The sequence below is a fragment of the Geotrypetes seraphini genome, chromosome 3 (assembly GCF_902459505.1).
Source record: "Geotrypetes seraphini chromosome 3, aGeoSer1.1, whole genome shotgun sequence".
Taxonomy (NCBI): Eukaryota; Metazoa; Chordata; class Amphibia; order Gymnophiona; family Dermophiidae; genus Geotrypetes; species Geotrypetes seraphini.
The window spans coordinates 96,383,598-96,403,094 of record NC_047086.1 but is presented as its reverse complement, the minus strand read 5'-3'; the positions used below and the strand labels follow the sequence as shown (position 1 = coordinate 96,403,094).

The 19,497-nt window shown below is 41.3% G+C and overlaps 1 protein-coding gene across 1 annotated transcript in view; it reads left to right on the top strand.

Moving 5' to 3' along the window:
• NBAS (NBAS subunit of NRZ tethering complex) overlaps positions 1-19,497 on the top strand; it is an 852,905-nt gene that overhangs the window by 649,328 nt on the left and 184,080 nt on the right. The window contains exon 45 of the mRNA XM_033937554.1: positions 12,258-12,347. Within this exon, the coding sequence (XP_033793445.1) occupies positions 12,258-12,347 (90 nt within the window). The remainder of the gene's footprint in view (positions 1-12,257; positions 12,348-19,497) is intronic.

The following is a 19,497-nucleotide window of genomic DNA, read 5'->3' as shown; positions in this document are numbered from 1 at the left end:
TGTCTCACTCTCTCCTTGGCCGCTGGCTGTCTGGCTGTCTTTCTTTCTGTCTGTCTCTCTACCTGGCCCCCTGTCTGTCTATCTCTTTCTTTCTCTCTCTCTCTCTCTCTCTCTCTCTCTCTCTCCTTGGCTGCTGTGTGTCTGTCTCTCACTGGCCCTTGTCTGTTTGTCATTCTTTCTGTCTGTCTCTCTCCCTGGCCCCTTGTCTGTCTGTCTTTCTTTCTGTTTGTCTCTCTGTCTCTCTCCCTGGCCCCCTGCCTGCTTGTCTCTCTCTGATGCGCTATGCCTGCCTGTCTCTCCATGGCCCCCTTCTGTCTCCCCACTCAGAGCAAACCAAGATTGCTGCCTGCCCCCCAGCACACCCTCCCCCCCCAAGCAGCCCCTTTCCCTCTTCCCCTCCACTTCCCTGTGCAGCAGTAGCAGCCGGACGCCTCGCAGCACCCGCACCCTGTCCGCCTCGTCCAGGCCGAAGGACACCCTCCTGCCGTTGCTCTCGGCGGTGAACCCTCCTGCTGTTGCTCTCACCGCCACCTATAACTATCGCCGCATGCGCCACAAATAGAACACGGCCACGGAAGCACACAGCACGGAGGCAGGGATCACACCGATGTAAGTGTGCATGCGCGCTTAGGGTTTTATTATAGAGCAGTGATGGCTAACCTTTTTGAGCCCGAGTGCCCAAACTGCCGCACAAAACCAAAGAATTTCCTCAAAGTGCCAGCACGTCAATTAAACCTTAATAACAAGATTTTAGTATCTAAAAACTCTTTATAAAGTTGCCTGAACTATGTAACATCATTTTTAAAGGTTGGAATCTTTGTATTGTCAGAGAATCAATTTGATTCACAATCCTTTGGTTTTCATTTCAATTTATTGGCAATTTATAATGTTTTAATGATTTCATTCAATTTAATGAATTTAGGAAGAATTTGATTGTTATACAATATATTTTAAATGTATTATTCACATAACATGTCAAATGTATCCTGAGTAAAAAAAAGATAAACTTCTTAAAACTGTTAACTGTGTCAAGACTCGGTGTGTATTCCCAAAGAGTCTATACATGTTTTTTTGTAAAATTTACAATCAAATTAGAAAATAGTTAAATCATTACATTTCTAATAATATGATGTAAAGAAAACAAAAGAGCTTTCAATTAAACCAACCGTTTTTATTGGAAATTCCAGATTGGAATACAACAGGGCCATGTAAAGTCCCTTTTTTAAATAACATCTTTAAATAATATTTAAATAACTTAGAAAGTGTCTTAACTGCAAACTGAAAACACTGCTTCATATAAACATATGCATTGGGCATGCTCTGAAAAAAATTAATGTGATTTTTGTTGTTGCATGCATGCTGATAACTTGTCAATCCTTGGCTCATAGTGCGTTAATTTCAGAGCAACACATGCAGCACTCATGTCATCCGTTAATCTGTTTCTAGCATCAGATTTTATATGATTCAAAGCCGAAAAAAGCTGCTCACAAGCATAGGATGACCCAAACAAAGTAAGAGCAATCCCAAGTGCTTTCATGGACTTAAAATTGTCTGGCAGAGAATTCCACGCTTTTAGGATTTCATTTTCAGAACTGCTAGCAGTGATTTCATTTGTCACCCTTTCACACTCAATACATTCAAGAGCCGCACGCAGGTCATTGAATTTACTTTTCCAGATAGAGCTTTCTTGAAATTCCAGTAGCTCCATTTCCAAATTTTGAATATCCAACCACTGTAAGCAGGAAAGATCAAGATCTTCAAATGTGGACTTTTCTGGGGAAGTTATAAATGAAAGGGTTGTCTCCATCTTACGGAACTGAGAAAATTTTTTACTAAAATTCTCCTTTGCTTCGGCTACAATGGTGGAATATGCTTTGTGGATTTCCTGGTGTTTTTTATGACTGTCCACAAATGTTGTAGAATTATCCAAATGTATTTTTAGGTTGAGAAAATATTTTAGCTGTCCACTCTCAAGGTCTTTTTCAAAAACATGCAATTTTCTCTCAAAAGCTTTGATGTCTCTAAACATGCTTTCTGCTATTTTTCCCATGCCTTGTAATTTTTTGTTTAGTACATTAAAGTGGTTAGTAAAATCTGTAAAGAACATGAGGTTGGTAAGCCAGGCCATGTTGGTGAGTTGAGGATAGTCTTCCCCCTTTTCGTTCATAAATAGCCTAACTTCTTCCAAGCAGTCCACAAATCTCTCTAACACTTGTCCTCTGCTCAGCCACCGGACATTATTGTACATCAGTAAAGTGTTATATTGTGCCTGAACCTCATCAAGAAGGGCTTGAAATTGTCGAAAATTAAGAGCACGCGCCATGATGAAGTTCACCATTTTTTGTTACATCTTTGAGGACATCATCAAGTTTTTTGCTGCTTTCTTGATGTATTATGCAGTGAAATTGAATCAGTGGATGTTTTGCTTCCTTAGCAAAGAAATGAATGAATCCTGATGTTGTCCCCACCATGCTAGGTGCTCCATCGCTAGTAACTGAAACCACTTTTTCTGGACTTATGTCTAGTGATGAAAAAGCCTCCATCACAGCATCACAGCAGGAGGGAGGGACTGTCATCATGGTGGGGGTCCTTTTTTTTCTAATGGGGGCACATATTGTGAGTGTTTAACACATGCATATCTGTGCCATTAAAAAAATAAATAAATAAGCCCCAACAGCTGAGTGACAGGAGGCTGCTTTGGGGCTTCCTCTGCCACTCAGCTGTTCAGGCTTCTCCACACCGGCTCTGCGCATGTTTCAGTCACTCTCACAGCAACTGATCAGCCAACAGCGACTCACATGGTCTTAACAACTGTGTTTTGTGCATCTAGCCCTAAGTTTCTTAGCAGATAGTGCCTGCCACAAGAATTTAGAAACATAGAAACATAGAAATTGACGGCAGAAAAGGGCCATAGCCCATCGAGTCTGCCCATACCAATGACCCACTCCCTGACTTTTACTCCCCTATAGATCCCACGTGAATATCCCATTTTCTCTTAAAATCTGACACGCTGTTGGCCTCAATCACCTGCTGAGGCAGCTCGTTCCAATGATCGACCACCCTTTCGGTGAAGAAGTACTTCCTAGCATCACCTTGAAATTTCCCTCCCCTGATTTTCAGCGAGTGTCCTCTGGTTACCGAGGGCCCTGTAAGACTAAAGATATCATCTTTCACCTCTATACGCCCCGTGATATACTTAAAGGTCTCAATCATGTCCCCCCTCTCTCTTCGCTCCTCCAGTGAGTACATCCGCAGTTTCTTTAGCCTTTCTTCATACGTGAGATCCCTGAGCCCCAAGACCATCCTAGTAGCCATTCGCTGAACTGACTCAATTCTCAACACATCTTTCCGATAGTGTGGTCTCCAGAATTGAACACAATACTCGAGATGAGGTCTCACCATGGATCTGTATAGTGGCATTATGACTTCAGGTTTTCTGCTGACAAAACCCCTACGGATGCAGCCCATCATTTGTCTTGCCCTGGACGAAGCCTTCTCCACCTGATTGGCAGCCTTCATATCATCGCTAATGATCACTCCTAAATCACGTTCCACCAAACCAATTTGGTTTTTAATAATCATGAACATTTATAAAGATCAAAGAAAAGGCATAAGTATGTGGGAGCTCATTCCAACTAGAAAACTGCAACTTTTGCTCAAAACAGATTAGCTATCCTCTATAACAGCAATGGCGAACCTATGGCACGCGTGCCAGCTGGCACGCGGGAAGGTCCGCAATTAAGATATGCGGCGCGGCGGGAGGCGAGTGTGCCGGTGTCTGCTTTGCAGCTCACCTGGCAACAGGGCCGGACTGGCCATTGGGAGGACCGGGCATTGTCCCGGTGGGCCGCAGCCCATCCTCCTATGCTGGCTGCAGTCCTGTGAGTGGATGTTTAGCCTGCCTGTCTTCCCCTTAGTATCCTATGAGCCAGGCAGTGTGTGAGGGGGAAGTGGGGGGAGGAAGAGAAGCTTCACACTGAGTCTGTCACAGGAACTCAGTGAGGCTGTAGTGTGACTCCACATGTGACATCTGTAATCAGGAACAGTTCCTAGTGCTCCCATGCTAGAGAGGTGAGGATATGGGAGGATGTTAATGTGTCTAATAATGTGCTCCTCTGTAAAAACCTCTGTATCTTCCATGGGGGACATGCTAAATTTGAGGAAATAAAAAAGCTGCTTATGATGATTGCATAGAGAAGTTCAGTAAGCTGAGAGGAGGGCTGGGCTCTCTGTGAACAACGAACACACTAATCCTCTGTGCTGTACCTTATGGAAAATTCAATATAGCAAAAAACAGTAAAGTGTATATGTGGCCCTTCACAGTGCTTTTATAAACATCATAATAAAATAACAAAGGCTCCAATAATGAAAAATAAAAGTCCTTTTCCCATACACTCAGGTCACCTCTTAATTAGTTGTTATTGTGATGAATCCAATGTTGTATAGTCATTAATGTGATTAATCCAGTTTGCAGGTCATTTTATTTGGGGAATCGCAGTCACTTCTTATTAGTGGCTGGCCGTGCCTCTCAAGTGTGCTTCTGCATTTTAGCCCTGCCCCTGGACTTCAATGGGCGGGGCCTGCGTGAGGTCATGTGATTGGGCTGCTCAACCTAAAATGCCCAGGCCTAGACATATGGAGTGATTGAACACAGTGGGAAAGCATTGTGTATTATGTGTAATGAAAGTGTTGTGTCTCGCACATCAAGTGTCAAACGTCACTTTGAGACAAACCATAACAGTGTTGCTGAACTTGGTTTAGCTCAAAGAAAAGAGTTCCTTGTAGGAAAATTAAAGAAATATCACTCCCAGTCTCTTAGTTTTAGCAACTATCTTTCAAAAACTAATCATCTTACAGTTGCCAGCTTTCAAATTTCACTGTGCATGGGAAAACATGGTAAGCCCCTCTCTGATGGAGATTTTATCAAAAAGGCAATTTTGGCTGGGAGTAATTCACTCTTCCATGATTTCCAAAACAAGGATAAAATTGTGCAGCGCATCTCTGAGATGCCGCTAAGCAGAAATACTGCAAAAGATAGGGTTCTGCGAATGGCTGCTGATGTTAGTCAACAGCTTACTTGCGACTTACAAAAAGCACCCTTCTACTCCATGTGCTTGGATGAAAGTACAGATATTACTAACCATGCAAGACTAGCGCTCATTTTGCTTTATGCTACTGGTGACATCATGAGAGAAGAGCTGGTAAAACTGCTGTCTTTGCCTGGAAGAACACAAGGGATAGATATCCACAGTCGTGCACAGGACATCAACGCGCTGGATTGAAATACTATTTTAAAGCGCTCTGAGGGGGTATGTGAGGGAGAATCACCGCACTTTACTTAGAATTGTTGGCGCTGCTGTTGGGGCTGGGGGATAAGGGAAACCTCCCCCCTTTTCTATCAACCAAATGCAGGAGAGTGGGTTTTCTTCAATACACCCCCCCCCCCATTACTTCTTCAATACACCCCCCCCCCATTACAGAGGAAACTGTTATTTTTCTCTAAAAAAGAGGGATAAGGCTATTTCCTCTATAATGGGGGGTTCCCCCCAACAACCCTCCACAACAGAAGCGCCAACAGTTCTAAGTAAAGTGGGGTAGTTTTCCCCACACATCCCCTCGGAGCACTTTAAAATAGTGTTTCAATCCAGCGCACTGACATCCTGCGTGCAATTGTCTGCCTGGCATTGTCTGCACGCGATTATCTCACGCGGTTTAGTCTATGTATCGGTAGGACAGGTAAGCGACTGATTTTTGCCAGTCGCTTTTTTGGGATCGCTAAAAGCGATCACTTTTTGTTGTGCCTCGGGAAGCCATATTAGAGTATCAATCACTCTGCTAATTTACATGGCATTTCAATATTAATAACCTTATTTGTATGGCCGGATCCGAGAATGAGTGATCGTGTACAAAAACATACGGTGAGCCATTTTGTGCATTGGGTTGCTAAGCCAATCAAAACCATAAGAACATAAGAATTTGCCTCCGCTGGGTCAGACCAAGGGTCCATCAATCCCATCGGTCCGCTCCCGCGGCGGCCCATCAGGTCCATGACCTGTAAGTGATCTTTTGTCTAATCCTTGGATTCCTACTTCCTTATATCCTGGTAACCCTCTTCTTCCCTCTTATCTTTGCCCTTTTCGCTCCTGTGTCCTCCTTTATCTGTAGCCCTCAATGTACGTCCCCTTCCACCCCGTGGTTCCACAGTTTCCTAAGTAGCCGCTCATGAGGTACCTTGTCAAAGGCTTTTTGAAAGTCGAGATATATGATGTCTATGGGGTCCCCTTTGTTTGGCATGATCTTCCTTTGCAGAAGCCATGCTGGCTCGTTTTCATTAGTCTGTTTCTTTCTATATGCTCACAGATACTGTCTTATCAGTGCTTCTACCATCTTGCCCGGCACTGAGGTCAAACTCACCGGTCTGTAGTTACCTGAATCATTTCTCGAGCGCTTTTTGAAGATAGGTGTGACATTTGCTATTTTCCAATCTTCCGGGATCACCCCTGTTTTCAAGGACAGGTTGCAAACTTTTTGGAGTGTCTCTGCTATTTCGGTTTTCAGTTCCTTTAGTACCCTTGGGTGGATCCCATCCGGGCCTGGGGATTTGTCGATTTTCATAGTTCCTCTTCTTGAAGTTGAGCGTTGTCGCTGTGGTTCTCTTCCCTTTTGATGCTCCTACTTGTAGTTTGTACTGGATCATGTTGTGATCACTGTTTCCTAGTGGTCCTATTACTTCAACTTCCTTTGCAGGTCCCCCCAGCCCATTGAGTAGTAAGTAGGTCGAGAGTTGCATTCCCTCTCGTTGGTTCCTTGACGAGCTGATCCATGAAGCAGTCCCGCACAGTCTCTAGGAATTCCATTTCCCTTGCATTCTTTGAGCTTCCAATACTCCAGTCTATCCCGGGGTAGTTAAAGACCCCCATTCCGTTCTTGCATTCTCGCCTTAGTTCTGCTTCCAGTTCTTTGTCTTTTGCCTCTGTTTGTCCAGGTGGACGATAGAACAGTCCCAATTTTATGTCAGGTCCATTTTCTCCTGGTAACTTTACCCATAATGATTCTAATCCATCCGTCTCTGTTGCCTTATCCACTTTGGTCGAGTGAATGGTGTCCTTTATATATAGTGCTATTCCTCCACCCTTCTTTTGTGTCCTGTCTCTTCGATAGAGTTTGTACCCTGGCAGTACTATGTCCCACTTGTTTTCCTCGTTCCACCAAGTTTCCATGATTCCGATGACATCCAGGGCCTCTTTTGTGGCCGTAATTTCTAGTTCTCCCATTCTGTTCTTTAGGCTTCTTGCATTTGCGTACAAGCAATTTAGGTCCCAGTTACTTCCTTTCTCTGTTATTTTTCTCTGTGTTATGTTCTTCCTGTCGTCCCCTTTTTGAGCTGCCAGACCCTGAATTCTGTTCATTTCTTCCTCCTTTTTTGTCACATCTTTTTCTTCCCCAACTCGTTTCCTCAATTCCGCCTGTTCCTCCAGTCCTTGCTGATTTCCCTTGCCTTTGTTCACCAACTTCTCTGAACTCCTGTTGTTTGCCTTTGGTTTCTATCCAGTATTTTTCCTGCCCAGTATCTTCTTTGGATACTCTCACCCGAACCGTCGACATCCGGTCAACTGTCGGCTTTCCCCTTCCTTTCATTTTAAAGCTTGTTCTATTCCTCTCTTAACGTTGTTTACTAGAAGTCTTGTTCCTGTCGTGCTCAGATGAAGTCCGTCCCTCCTGAAGAGCTTGTTCTTCCCCAAAAAAGTTGTACAATTTCTCACAAAGTGGAATCCCTCTTCTTCGCACCATCTTCGCAGCCATGCGTTTATTGCTTGTAGTTCCATCTGCCTCTTCACGTCTGCCCTCGGTACTGGCAGGATCTCTGAGAACGCTATCTTCTGTGTCCTCAGCTTCAGTTTCCTTCCCAGGGTCTTGAATTGTTCAGTTAGCGCAGTCCTGCTGTAGTTGCCTCTGTTGACATCATTTGTCCCAAAGTGGATCATCACTGCTATCTCTTCTGACTCCGCTCCTTCCAGAATCCTCTCAATTCTGTCGGTGATGTCCTTTGTTCTTGCTCCTGGGAGACAGGTCACTAGTCGGTCTTCTCTCCCTCCTACTACGTGACTGTCCACTTCTCTCAGGATTGAGTCTCCTACTATGATTGCAGATCTCCCTTTCTTCAGCTTCCTCACTGGTCGCAAGTCCGTGTCCACGGTGTGGTTCTTCACTTCCCCTTCAGGGCTCCATTGAGACTTCACCTCCTCTTCTTGCACGATTGTTCCGCAAGCTCCTCCATCAACAGTGTCTGTTGGTTCCTGTCTTCTATTTCGCGTGGGCGTAGCTTCCTCGTTCCAGCGCTGCCTCTGATCCTCGATGTGGCTTTCTCCTGCGGGGTCTTCAGCTGTGCTGGAGGAGGCTTCCTAAAAGTGCAGTTCTTCCAACTCCTGAATCATGCACTGCAGTCGACTGACTTCTTTCTTCAGACTGTCCAGTTCCTGACACCGACCGCATATGTATGCCCATCTCCCCGAGGGGAGGTAGTCGTACATATGACACTCCGTGCAGTACACTGGGAAGCTCCTCTGGATTCCTGCTGCTTCCATCTCTGTTCCTCTTCGATTTGCTTCACTAGGTGTGTTTTGCTTGTATGTGTCTGTGCTGGCTCTCTCTTATGCTTGGCTCGGTTTCACCTACTTGTCTGTTGCCTTCTCTATTGCTTGTGAGTAATGCTGTCCTCTGATGGGCCCACCTCTTTTCTGTCCCTGGAGTCTGCCTCACTGCTTCTCTTTGTCTTGCGTGTGTGTTCCTGTCTTGCCGCTTCCCATGTTGTGAGTAAGTGCTGTCCTCCCTTGGGCCTATCCCTCTCTTGTCCCTGGATCTTAGTGTCTCTCCTTGCCTCTTTACCTTGTGTAAGTGCTCTCCTTGCTCGTGTGCCCTCTTTTTCCTTACCTTCCTGTGTTTTGCTGAGTCCTTGACTGTATTCGCTCAGCCCTTCTTAAGGCTCCTTCGCAAAGGCGCTCTCGCTAAGGCAAACACCTTTGCCGCTCGCCTTCGCTGCGCGCCATTGGCTCCCTTCCTTTTAAGGGGGGAGTCCGGGCGCTGACACGGCGCTGACGTGCAGGGGGTGGGCGGAACCTTCTCTCGCAGCTACCCGCTCTTGCCACTGCTAGCTGGAACTTCTGGCTCCTCTTCTCTCCCTCCGCCTCTCTTCGCCGCTTCCACTGACTTTCATTCATCTGGGCCTTAGCAGTTACAAGACAATAAGATTGCAAAATTAATTAGGAACAGTGTGTAAAAATATTATAGTTGGAATTGATGTAAGCTTTATCACTCATAAATTTTCAGATGGGCTTTTCATTGTTTATGGGTTTTTTTTCTTTTTTTGGTAAGGAAGGAAATGCAACATCCTGCTGGGAAGAAAAAGGCTAAAACACATTCACTTAAAATATTTACACTTGTGTGAAGTAGGTTTGATCCATTTTATGCAAATAGGTCACAGCTGCAGAAGGACTATGCCTCAGGTGTTCACTAGAGTTCTATTCCTATACTTGTGTTTGTTGAGTCAATTGTATTTAGTCTTGTTTTAAAATGGTATAGATAAGATTGATTCTTGATTGAAATACTACAAACCTACCTGATTTTAGGCTTTGGAGCCCTCTTACTAAGTTTTACTAAAAAAATGGCCTACGCTGTTTTTAGTGTGTGGTTTACTCATGCGCTGAGGCAGGCCACTTTTTAGCATGGCTGTAAAATGGCTTCAATTTCCATTTTCACATTAGTGGCCATATGCTAAGTTTGAAATTAGCACATCACCTATTCCAGTGCAATAGGTGAGACATTCTAGACAGTACTGGAAATCTTACATGTTGCATGAAGTATTTCTTCGATGTACTTCTCATTCCCATAGATGCTTCTCAGTCTTGTCACCATCTCTCTCAGATTCTTTACTTTCTTCATTAGGGATTCAAGCTGAAGACAGCTTGCACATGGAATCATTCCCTCTGCTTGGGTAACATTTTATCTCTGCACAGAGACAGAAGCTGTAACCTGAACAAAAGCAGGTTTTCCCACAATGTTTCCCAGCTATATTGTTGTTGCAGAAGTACTTGCATCTGAAGAAAATACAGAAAAAAAATCCTATACAAACGATGCCCTGTTTCTAGTTGATTGAAGAGCCTATAAATCAGCCTTGGGGTGGGTGGGAGGGAATTAAACACTTTCCTCTACTGCTGTCTGTGCCCTAATCTGATCTGATCTTATGCTCTGAAATGTAACCTAAAATACTAATCTAGACTAAAACACTTTTTATATAATAATAATAATTACTTTATTTTTCTATACCGCCATAGTCAAACTGGCTTCTAGGCGGTTCACATAAAAAGAAGGATGGACAATCAGCGAATTACAAAATGCAAGAAGAAGGAAGTTACATCATGAATTGGAGAAACATGGTGAAAGAATACCCTAACAGAGACTTTAAAGGCTACACTATTGCCTAAACTGACTTTGCTGAAAAAAGCAGAGTACTAAACTAAAAAAAGTTGTCCCACTGAAGTCCAAGGTTCCCTTTTCCCAAGTTTGAATTCCATCAGGTAAAATATTCCAAAATGGAATTTTTCTTCCCCTTAGCAGATCCTCACTCTGCACCTCTTCAGGAATTGAATATTTCTGATTGTAGATATGTTTTTATTCCTCAAGCTGAGGCAGTCGATGAAGGTCAAAAGTGGGAGCCAAATTAGAATCATTAAATTTGAAAAATTTCCTAGAATCATCCCAGCATAATTTTTCCAAACCAACCATTCTCTCAAAAAATCTTTTATAACAACACAATTTAACAGAAGCAAATGTAAATAAACAAACTCTACATATGGACTTATTTGAGTGGTTCAAAGAAAAATGGGAAAGAAGGTAGCCAGGTGACAAGCCATCACCTCTCTTGCTTCTTAAATAAAAAGACAGGCGATAGATAAAATCTTACAGTTGCACTGTCAGAACAATTAGAATAGCCCTCACAAAGCTAATCCAACTTGGGGGTATTTATGCAGAATTAAAAAAGAAAAAAAAAATGGTGAAATTAATAGAAACTTATATGGACTACTAAGACTGTGACATATCCAGGTAGCAAATGTTAGATGTGCCAATTGGAAGACTGAGTAAGAGTTTGGTATGGTTTATTTATTTATATCCCACCCTTACCCAGGGCGGGTTACAAAAAATACATACATATAAATTAACACCAAATAATGCAACACAACGTACACTACTTACAACAAACTAAGTGGGCGACCAGCATGCTTCATATTACCTTTCCCCTCCCCATCCCCTTCCTTCTCAACTTAAAAATTAAATACTTTAGATGACGGGGATCCCATGGCACCACCAGCTGAAGACATCAGCCCACCATAACTCCCCTCATGGCAGCCAGTAACAGTGTTCTCAGCTCAGTTCTCGATATAGGTCTTATCAAATTTGCAGGAGTTCAATTTAATTGTGCTACTGCAATTCACATTCAGCAAACATTTAGTAAAATGCATTACAGGTTTTGATCTTCTCAACCGAGTATCCCTTTTCTTACCCAGAAGATCTGTGCAAAATCTGGATTTCTTGCTTTATTCCATCAATAAGCCAAGTACTCAGACTGGGTGATTTATAAAGTAAAGTATTTATGATTTGCCATGAGGTGCACTTAGAATTGTACATGAAAATGAAACTGTGCCAAAGGCATGAAAAAGAAAAATATTTAAGACATCACTAGTGTGAACAATTAAAAAAAAAATTGACTTCATGATATGCTTTATTGCTTAACTTGAAGGTTGCTTAACAGGTTTCATGTTAACTGTTTTCATGGTAAATTTTATTCCCCTTGCTTTTTGTAGGTAATAGTTGTATGCTATATAACAGGGGTGTCCAATGTCGGTCCTCGAGGGCCGCAGTCCAGTCGGATTTTCAGGATTTCCCCAATGAATATACATGAGGTCTATTTGCATGCACTGCTTTCATTGTATGCTAATAGATCTCATGCATATTCATTGGGGAAATCCTGAAAACCCGACTGGATTGCGGCCCTCGAGGACCTACATTGGACACCCCTGCTATATAAGTTCTGAAATGTTAAGAAATGCAGAGACTATACCATTGCTCTTTGCTCAGGAACAAAGTAAAAATGATAGGGAGTTTAATACAATTCTGAAGTTCTTTGCTAGTATTAAATGAACGGTAATATCTTTACATTAATGGAGCGTCTAAACTTTTTGTTTCTTTTCTTTTTACAATAGTGGAAATGATGCAGACTTCATTTTGGTAAAAGAGCCCCTAAAGGTCCTTGAAGACATTGTATCAGCAGTGCACACCAGTGTTGAGAAAGGGTAAGAATATTTCAGATCGTGTACCTGGAACAATTTTGTTAATGTTAATGGTCTACAGACTTAACTATCAACTGCCTCTTTTTATCAGAAACATTCCTCATACTAAACATCAGTTTGCCACAAAGTGTCCCTTTTCCTAAAGCTTAGAATACATTCATGTTAAGAAGCCCAGGTATTTTTGCAGGTAGTGAGCTAATATTCAGATTAGGAAGTGCCTATTTAGAAGGTGCTAAGTGCACTTGTGTTAAGTTTGCTTTATCCAGTTAACATGTGCTAATGCAAACATGCTAACTGGATAACACTTCTTTGCCTATTTTCACTTACTGTCTTCATTTGCTCATACTTGACCTGAAGAAGAAGGTTCTGCCTTCAGAGCCTTGTAAAAAAAAGTCATGTGAAAAAATTAGGACACTCCATGAAATATTAAGGTTTTTTTTTTGTTGTTTTTTTTTGTAATCATTTTTAGAAATGTTCACTTATCGATGATAGACAACAAAATTTCCTTGATTTACTCATGAAACAAAAGATATCCACAAAAATGTGTATTCTTAACTAAGGAATAAATTAGGACACCCCTGCATATCCTCCCACTTAAAGTGGCTCAAATCACACACAGGTGTATCACAGGTGCACATGATTAGAACATTGTTACTCAGCATTTTGAAGGAGTTTTGCCCTACTTAAACCTCAGACATTTAGGCCCAGATTCTGTATAGGATGCCCGAGATGGGCGTCTTATACAGAATCAGGCCTACACCCGCCCAAACTAAACCCAATTCTGTAACCAATGTCCATGTTACAGACGCCGGTTACAGAACCGGGTTACTTTAGACGCAGCAGCTATACTTAATCTTCCTGCCACGATTAAGTATAGCGGCCAAACTTTTCTCAGACCAATGTCAGAGACTGGTAGATGGCTACAAGAAGCGTCTCACTGCAGTTATTTCAGCCAAATGGGGTAACACTAGCTATTAGGGTGTCCTAATTTGTTTCTCAGTTAGAATGCATTTCTTTTGTTTCATGAAAATGTAACCAAGGTTATAAATAAAATTTTAAAAAAAAGTATTTCTGTAGCTTTAAGAATTCTGAGCTGTACGTGTCACTTTTGGAATTCTGGAAAGCACAGCTCTCTCTCCAGGAAGTTAGCAATGGGGCTAGTATTCTAAACTGCCAAGGAGAGCAGTTGAGTTTGGATGGGTTTTGCCTATAGAAGTTGTCTGTATTTTGGAGATATTATTGGAGTATTTTGAAGCATTATTTCTGAAACATTTATTCAATGTTTGGATTTTCTTCTAATTTTAACCTTGGCAACATACACTAGGGTCTTAGTGTTATAAAAGGTTTATTTAAATATTAGTTAATTGTGGGTGCGTATAGTTTAGGGCTATCTCAATTATCTATTATTTTATATAGCTAGTTTAAAGTGGAATCTTGGGGAATAGTTAGGGTTTTCTTTATTGATTTGTTAATAGAGTAGTAGGGATCAACAAGAACTGCAATCAAACGCTAGCCCACACAAGAAAGAAAGAAGAAGAGAAAAATAAACACCTGTTTGCCTGCAGTCATCTGTACTGGACCGGTGTGTGATTGGACAATTTAAAAAAAAACAAATAACTTCTGAGCTATATAATTGTGGTAACTGTAATATTAACACGGTTATTATGGGAGACTTCAACTATCCCGTAATAGACTGGAGTCTTGGAAGCTCAAAGTGCGCTAGGGAGACAGAATTCCTAGAGGCTACACAAGATTGCTTCCTGGAACAGCTTGTTAGAGAACCAACGAGAGGAAATTCCACTCTGCAGCTTATGGGACTTTACCAAGAGGTAGCTGCAAATTTAGGGGCCCTTTTGCTAAAGTTTAAAAAAGATTTTTTAGGCCTTTTTCTTATTATGCAGCCAAACTATGGAATCTTCTTCCTGTTTCAATAAAACAAATACAAAACTATGTTCAATTTCATAAGGCAATTAAAATCATCCTATTTCGAAAATACTTGTTCTCAGTTGGGAAGAGCCTGGGAGGAGCGCGAAGCGCCTCAGCCAATCAGTGCCCAGCACATCAGATGATGTGCCGGGATGGGGCCTAAGGCCGCTATTGCACAGCAGCGGCCGGGGGAGCAGGAGCAGGAGGACTTTCCTCCTGCTCCCGAAGATTGGCCTAGGAGCAGGAGGGTCTGGGCACCCCTCCTGCTCTCGAGGATGGAGGGAGCCTTGTCCTAAGGAGCAGGAGGGACCGGGCATCCCTCCTGCTCCCAACTGTTCAAGAAGTACGCAGGGAAGGTGGGCCGGGCCCGATCGCCTGGGACGACCTGTGGTGGGTGGGGCCAGTGGGCCCATCGTGCTGGATTGAGGGGGGTGTCGGCCAGAGGCGGTGTGTTGGGCCGGTGGGTGGGGCTAGTATAGGCTCTCCTGCCTGCCCTGCTCTGCCCCGATCTCTCCTGACTGCTCGCCGGACTCTCCTGCTCTCTGCCACCGTTCCCCGCAGTGCATGCCCACTTTAAAACCACGGGCTTGCACTGCAGGGAATGGTGGCAGAGAGCAGGAGAGTCCGTCGAGCAGGCAAGAGAGATTGGGGGCAGAGCCCTGACAGCAGTGACAGGAGGCTGCTTCCAATTTGGACCTGCCTGAATTGGAAACAGATTGTTCCTATTCGGGCAGATTAGTGAATCTAGCCCTAAATGCTCTGTCACTCATAGAATTCGTATGAGCGTCAGACCATTTAATGTTCTGGGCCATGGTAGAAACCTCTACTGGAGCTTAGAAAAAGGAGGCCTAAGTGATGCTAAATATTCCCACATTAATCATTATCTAATTAGTGCACACTAATGTAAATATGTTAGCTAGATAGTCTTCCATGTCCATGACACACAGCCCTAAAAAATTACTAAATAAATGTGATTAGCAAATTACCACAAAACAATTTAACTTTTATCCTTTTATATATTATGAATGGTGATGTTATTGCTTGGCATATTAAAAAAAAAAATCATAAAAAAGGGTCTAAAATGTGCATAACTTAAAGCAATTTAACATCACCTCAAGGAAAATATCCATTCACATTTATACTTGCTTGTTCGGGTATGCACTAATATTCTAGTTTATTTTAAATGCATGTGTGTACATGTACACATATGCACATATACACGCAATCCCTACCCCCATGGAATGCCTACAACCAGGTTAGACAAGTTTATGAATATCTGTGGTATATGTAAATAAATTACATAAGTACATAAACATCACCATACTGGTTCTACTATTACTATTAATTATTTCTATAGCGCTACCAGACGCACACAGCACTGCACAGAGTCACAAAGAATAAGAAAACAGTCCTTGCTCGAAAGAGCTTACAATCTAAACAGCCAAGATAGACAAACAGGATGTTGTGGATACAGTTAATTGGAACGGTTAATCAACGGGCTGGTTTGGAGGGCAGAGAAGTAGGGTTAAGGATTGAAGGCTATATTAAAAACATGAGTTTTCAGTCTGCTTTTAAATATGATAAGGGAAGAGGCTTGACAGACAAACTTGGGTAATTTATTCCAGGCTTAGGGGGAGGCTAGATGAAAGGAACAAAGTCTGGAATTGGCAGTGGAGGAAAAGGGTAAAGCTAAGAGCAACTTATTGAGGAATGGAGTTCTATGGGAACTGTATAAGGAGAGAGAAGCGAGGAGAGATATTGAGGGGTAGCAGAATGAACACACTTGTAGGTCAGCAATAAAATCTTGAACTGTATGCGATGACAGATAGGGAGCCAGTGAAGTAACTTAAGGAGAGGAGTGACATGAGCATAGTGAAGATAGTAGAAGATGGTAGAAGATGAGTCTTGCAGCAGAGTTTTGCACAGATTGCAAGGGGGAGAGGCGACACCGCGAGATACCAGTTAGGAGTAGATTGCAGTAATCTCTACTGGTAGAGACCCAAAGGTCCATTATACCCAGTATTCTGTTTCCAATATTGACCAATCCAGATCACAAGTACCTGGCAAGATCTCAGAAGATTAAAGACAAATTTTATGCAATTTAGTCTACAAATACAGTAAGCAGTGAATTTATCATCTTACTGCAGCTTATGCCTGGAACAGACTGCCTGAGTCAGTACGCCAAGCTCCGTCTCTGGCAGTGTTCAAATCTAGGTTAAAAGCCCACTTTTTTGAGGCTTATTATAACTTCTAACTTTTACCAATTTCTGTTTTATCATTCTCTCTGTGAGAAATCCCCTAACCTCTGTTTGTCCCGTTTGTCTGATTAGATTGTAAGCTATCGAGCAGGTTTTGTTTCTTACATGTTTAATATACAGTGCTGTGCACTTCTAGCAACACTATAGAAATGATCAGTAATAGTGGTAGAATTTTCCAAAGTCCATTTTTATAATGATTTATGTCCTTTACTTTCAGGAACTTATCCAAACCTTTTTTTAAAACCTTGCTAAGCTAACTGCTTTTGGCACATTCTCTGGCAAAGAATTCCAGAGCTGAATTATATTTTGAGTGAAAAATATATTTTTCCAGTTTGTTTTAAATGTATTACTTAGTAGCTTCATTGCATACCCCCCTAATTCTTGTATTTTTGGAAAAGTAAACAAGTGATTTACATCTACCCATTCTACTCCACTCAGGATTTCATAGACCTCTATATCTGCCCTGAGCTGAAGAGCCCTAGCCTTCATATCCTTTCCTCTTAGGGAAGTCATCCCATCCCCTTATCATTTTCATTGTCCTTCTCTGTACTTTTTCCAATTCCACCACATCCTTTTTGAGAAGTTACACACATTATTTGATGTGCAGTTGTACCATAGAACAATAAAGAAACATTATAATATTCTCAGTAGTATTCTCCATTCCTTCTCAAATAGTTCCTAACATTCTGTTTTCTTTCTTAACTGCTTCTGCACACTGAGCATAATTTTATATTTTACATCAAGTATACAGAAAGTAATAATGTTTTAACTTAATATACATCACTTGAAATTCCACAAATTTCCTCATTAAATAAGATTTATCCCCATCCCACCCACCATTCTAATATCAAATAAAACATATAATATAATAAATTCTTTCATTCCCTTCATAACAAATAATGAAAATCACCCCCCCCCCATTCTTTCATTTATGTTAGTCAGGGAAAAATGATATCTATTCCTTACAATAATTTATTAATGGCCCTCACACAACCTGAAATTTATTAAAATATCCTTTTTGAACAGCTAATGCTCTTTTCATTTTATAAGTATGACACACTGAACTCCACCAAAAACTATAATTAAATCTGCTCCAATTTTTCCAATTATACGTTATTTGCTGAATGGCAACTCCTGTCAGAATCAGTAAAAGTTTATTATTTTTTGAAGATATTTGGCTCTTTGCTCTCATAGACATGCCAAATAAAACTGTGTCATATGATAATGTCACATGATTCTTTAGCAAGCAATTTATTTGGCCCCAAATCGATTTCCAAAAAGCCAAAATAAATGGACAATAGAACAATAGATGATCCAAAGTCCCCGCTTCGAGATGACAATGCCAACATCTATTAGACTTAGAGCAATCTAATTTTTGTAAACGAACAGGGGTCCAGAATGCTCTATGCAACAGAAAGAACCACGTTTGTCTCATAGATGCAGACATTGTACATTTCATCCTCCAAGACCAAATTTGTGGCCATTGAGACGCAGTAATTTGATGCTTAATCTCAATGCTCCAAATGTCTCTAAGTCTAGTTTTTGGTTTTTTATTCATATATCCAGATATTAATTTGTACCACTGTGCGGCCTGGTGTCCCAGGAAGTCCGCCTGAAAGCATAAGAACTCTAAACTAAATTGATTATTAAGATTTTTCTATTCCGGGAACCCCGCCTGAATAGTCTGCTTCAGATGCAACCATCTATAACTTTGTGATTTATCAAGACCAAATTTATGTTGCAACTGTGAAAAATCAAGCAGTTTACCATTAGATATAACATCATCTAACGTGCGTATACCAGCTTTTATCCAATACTTCCAGACAATCTTAAATCCGCCAATTTGAATCTTGGAGTTCAGCCATATAGTTTGATTTGTAGATTTTTGAATTGAAATAGGTGTTAGATTATTGACATATCGTAAAATTTTCCATGTATCTTTTAATATTCTGTTTTCTTTCTTAACTGCTTCTGCACACTGAGCAGGGGGTTTCAAGATATGATCAATGATGACACCTAAATCATTTTTGTGGGCAAGGACTCCTAATGTGGTACTTTACATTATGTAGCTATAGTTTGGGTTCCTGTGCCCTAAAAGCCTGACTTTACACTTGCTCACATTAAAAGTCCCCTGCCATTTGGATGCTTAGTTTTCCAGGCTCTTAAGGGTCTCTTGCAATCTTTCACAACCCTCTTGTGATTTAACAACTTTTAATAACTTTGTGTTAGCAAATTTGATCATTCGTTATTTTTGTTACCAGAACATATATTAATATGTTAAAAAGCAGCAATCCCAGCAAAGATCCCTAGGGAACCCCACCATTTACCACATCCAAAGGAAACCTTTGTACCAATAATAATAATACATCTTTGTCAACCCTGTTCCTGAGGAATGCCTATAAGTAACAAATTCAAAAATCATTATTTTTAAAGTTATTGGCTATTTGTTGAATAACTGTTTACCTTTGTAAGAGGAGGAAAAGCCTCAAGCTCCGACCTGCTGCATTCAGTTTTATGCAGACAGATCATTACACGGAGAAAACACACATTGGCATAAAAACCTCGTCTTTTAAAACAGTAACTCAACTTCTTTTGAATGAGAAATATGTATGTGCAATCGCTTATCAAAACAGTCACATATCTTGACCTTTTATATGAAAAATGTATATATGTATTTACATGGATTCAGCTTTTTGGATGAGTGATTTAAGATTTACATATACACATTTTCCATATAAAAGGTCAAGATATGTGACTGTTTTGATAAGTGATTAAGACATTGCACATACACATTTCTCATACAAAAGAAGTTGAGCTACTGTTATAAAAGACAAGGTTTTTATGCCAATTTGTGTTTTTTCCGTGTAATGATTTTTCCTTGTAATGATTTTCCGTGTAATGTCTGCATAAAACTGAATGCAGCAGGTCTGAGCTTGAGGCTTTTCCTCCACTTACAGAGGTAAACAGTT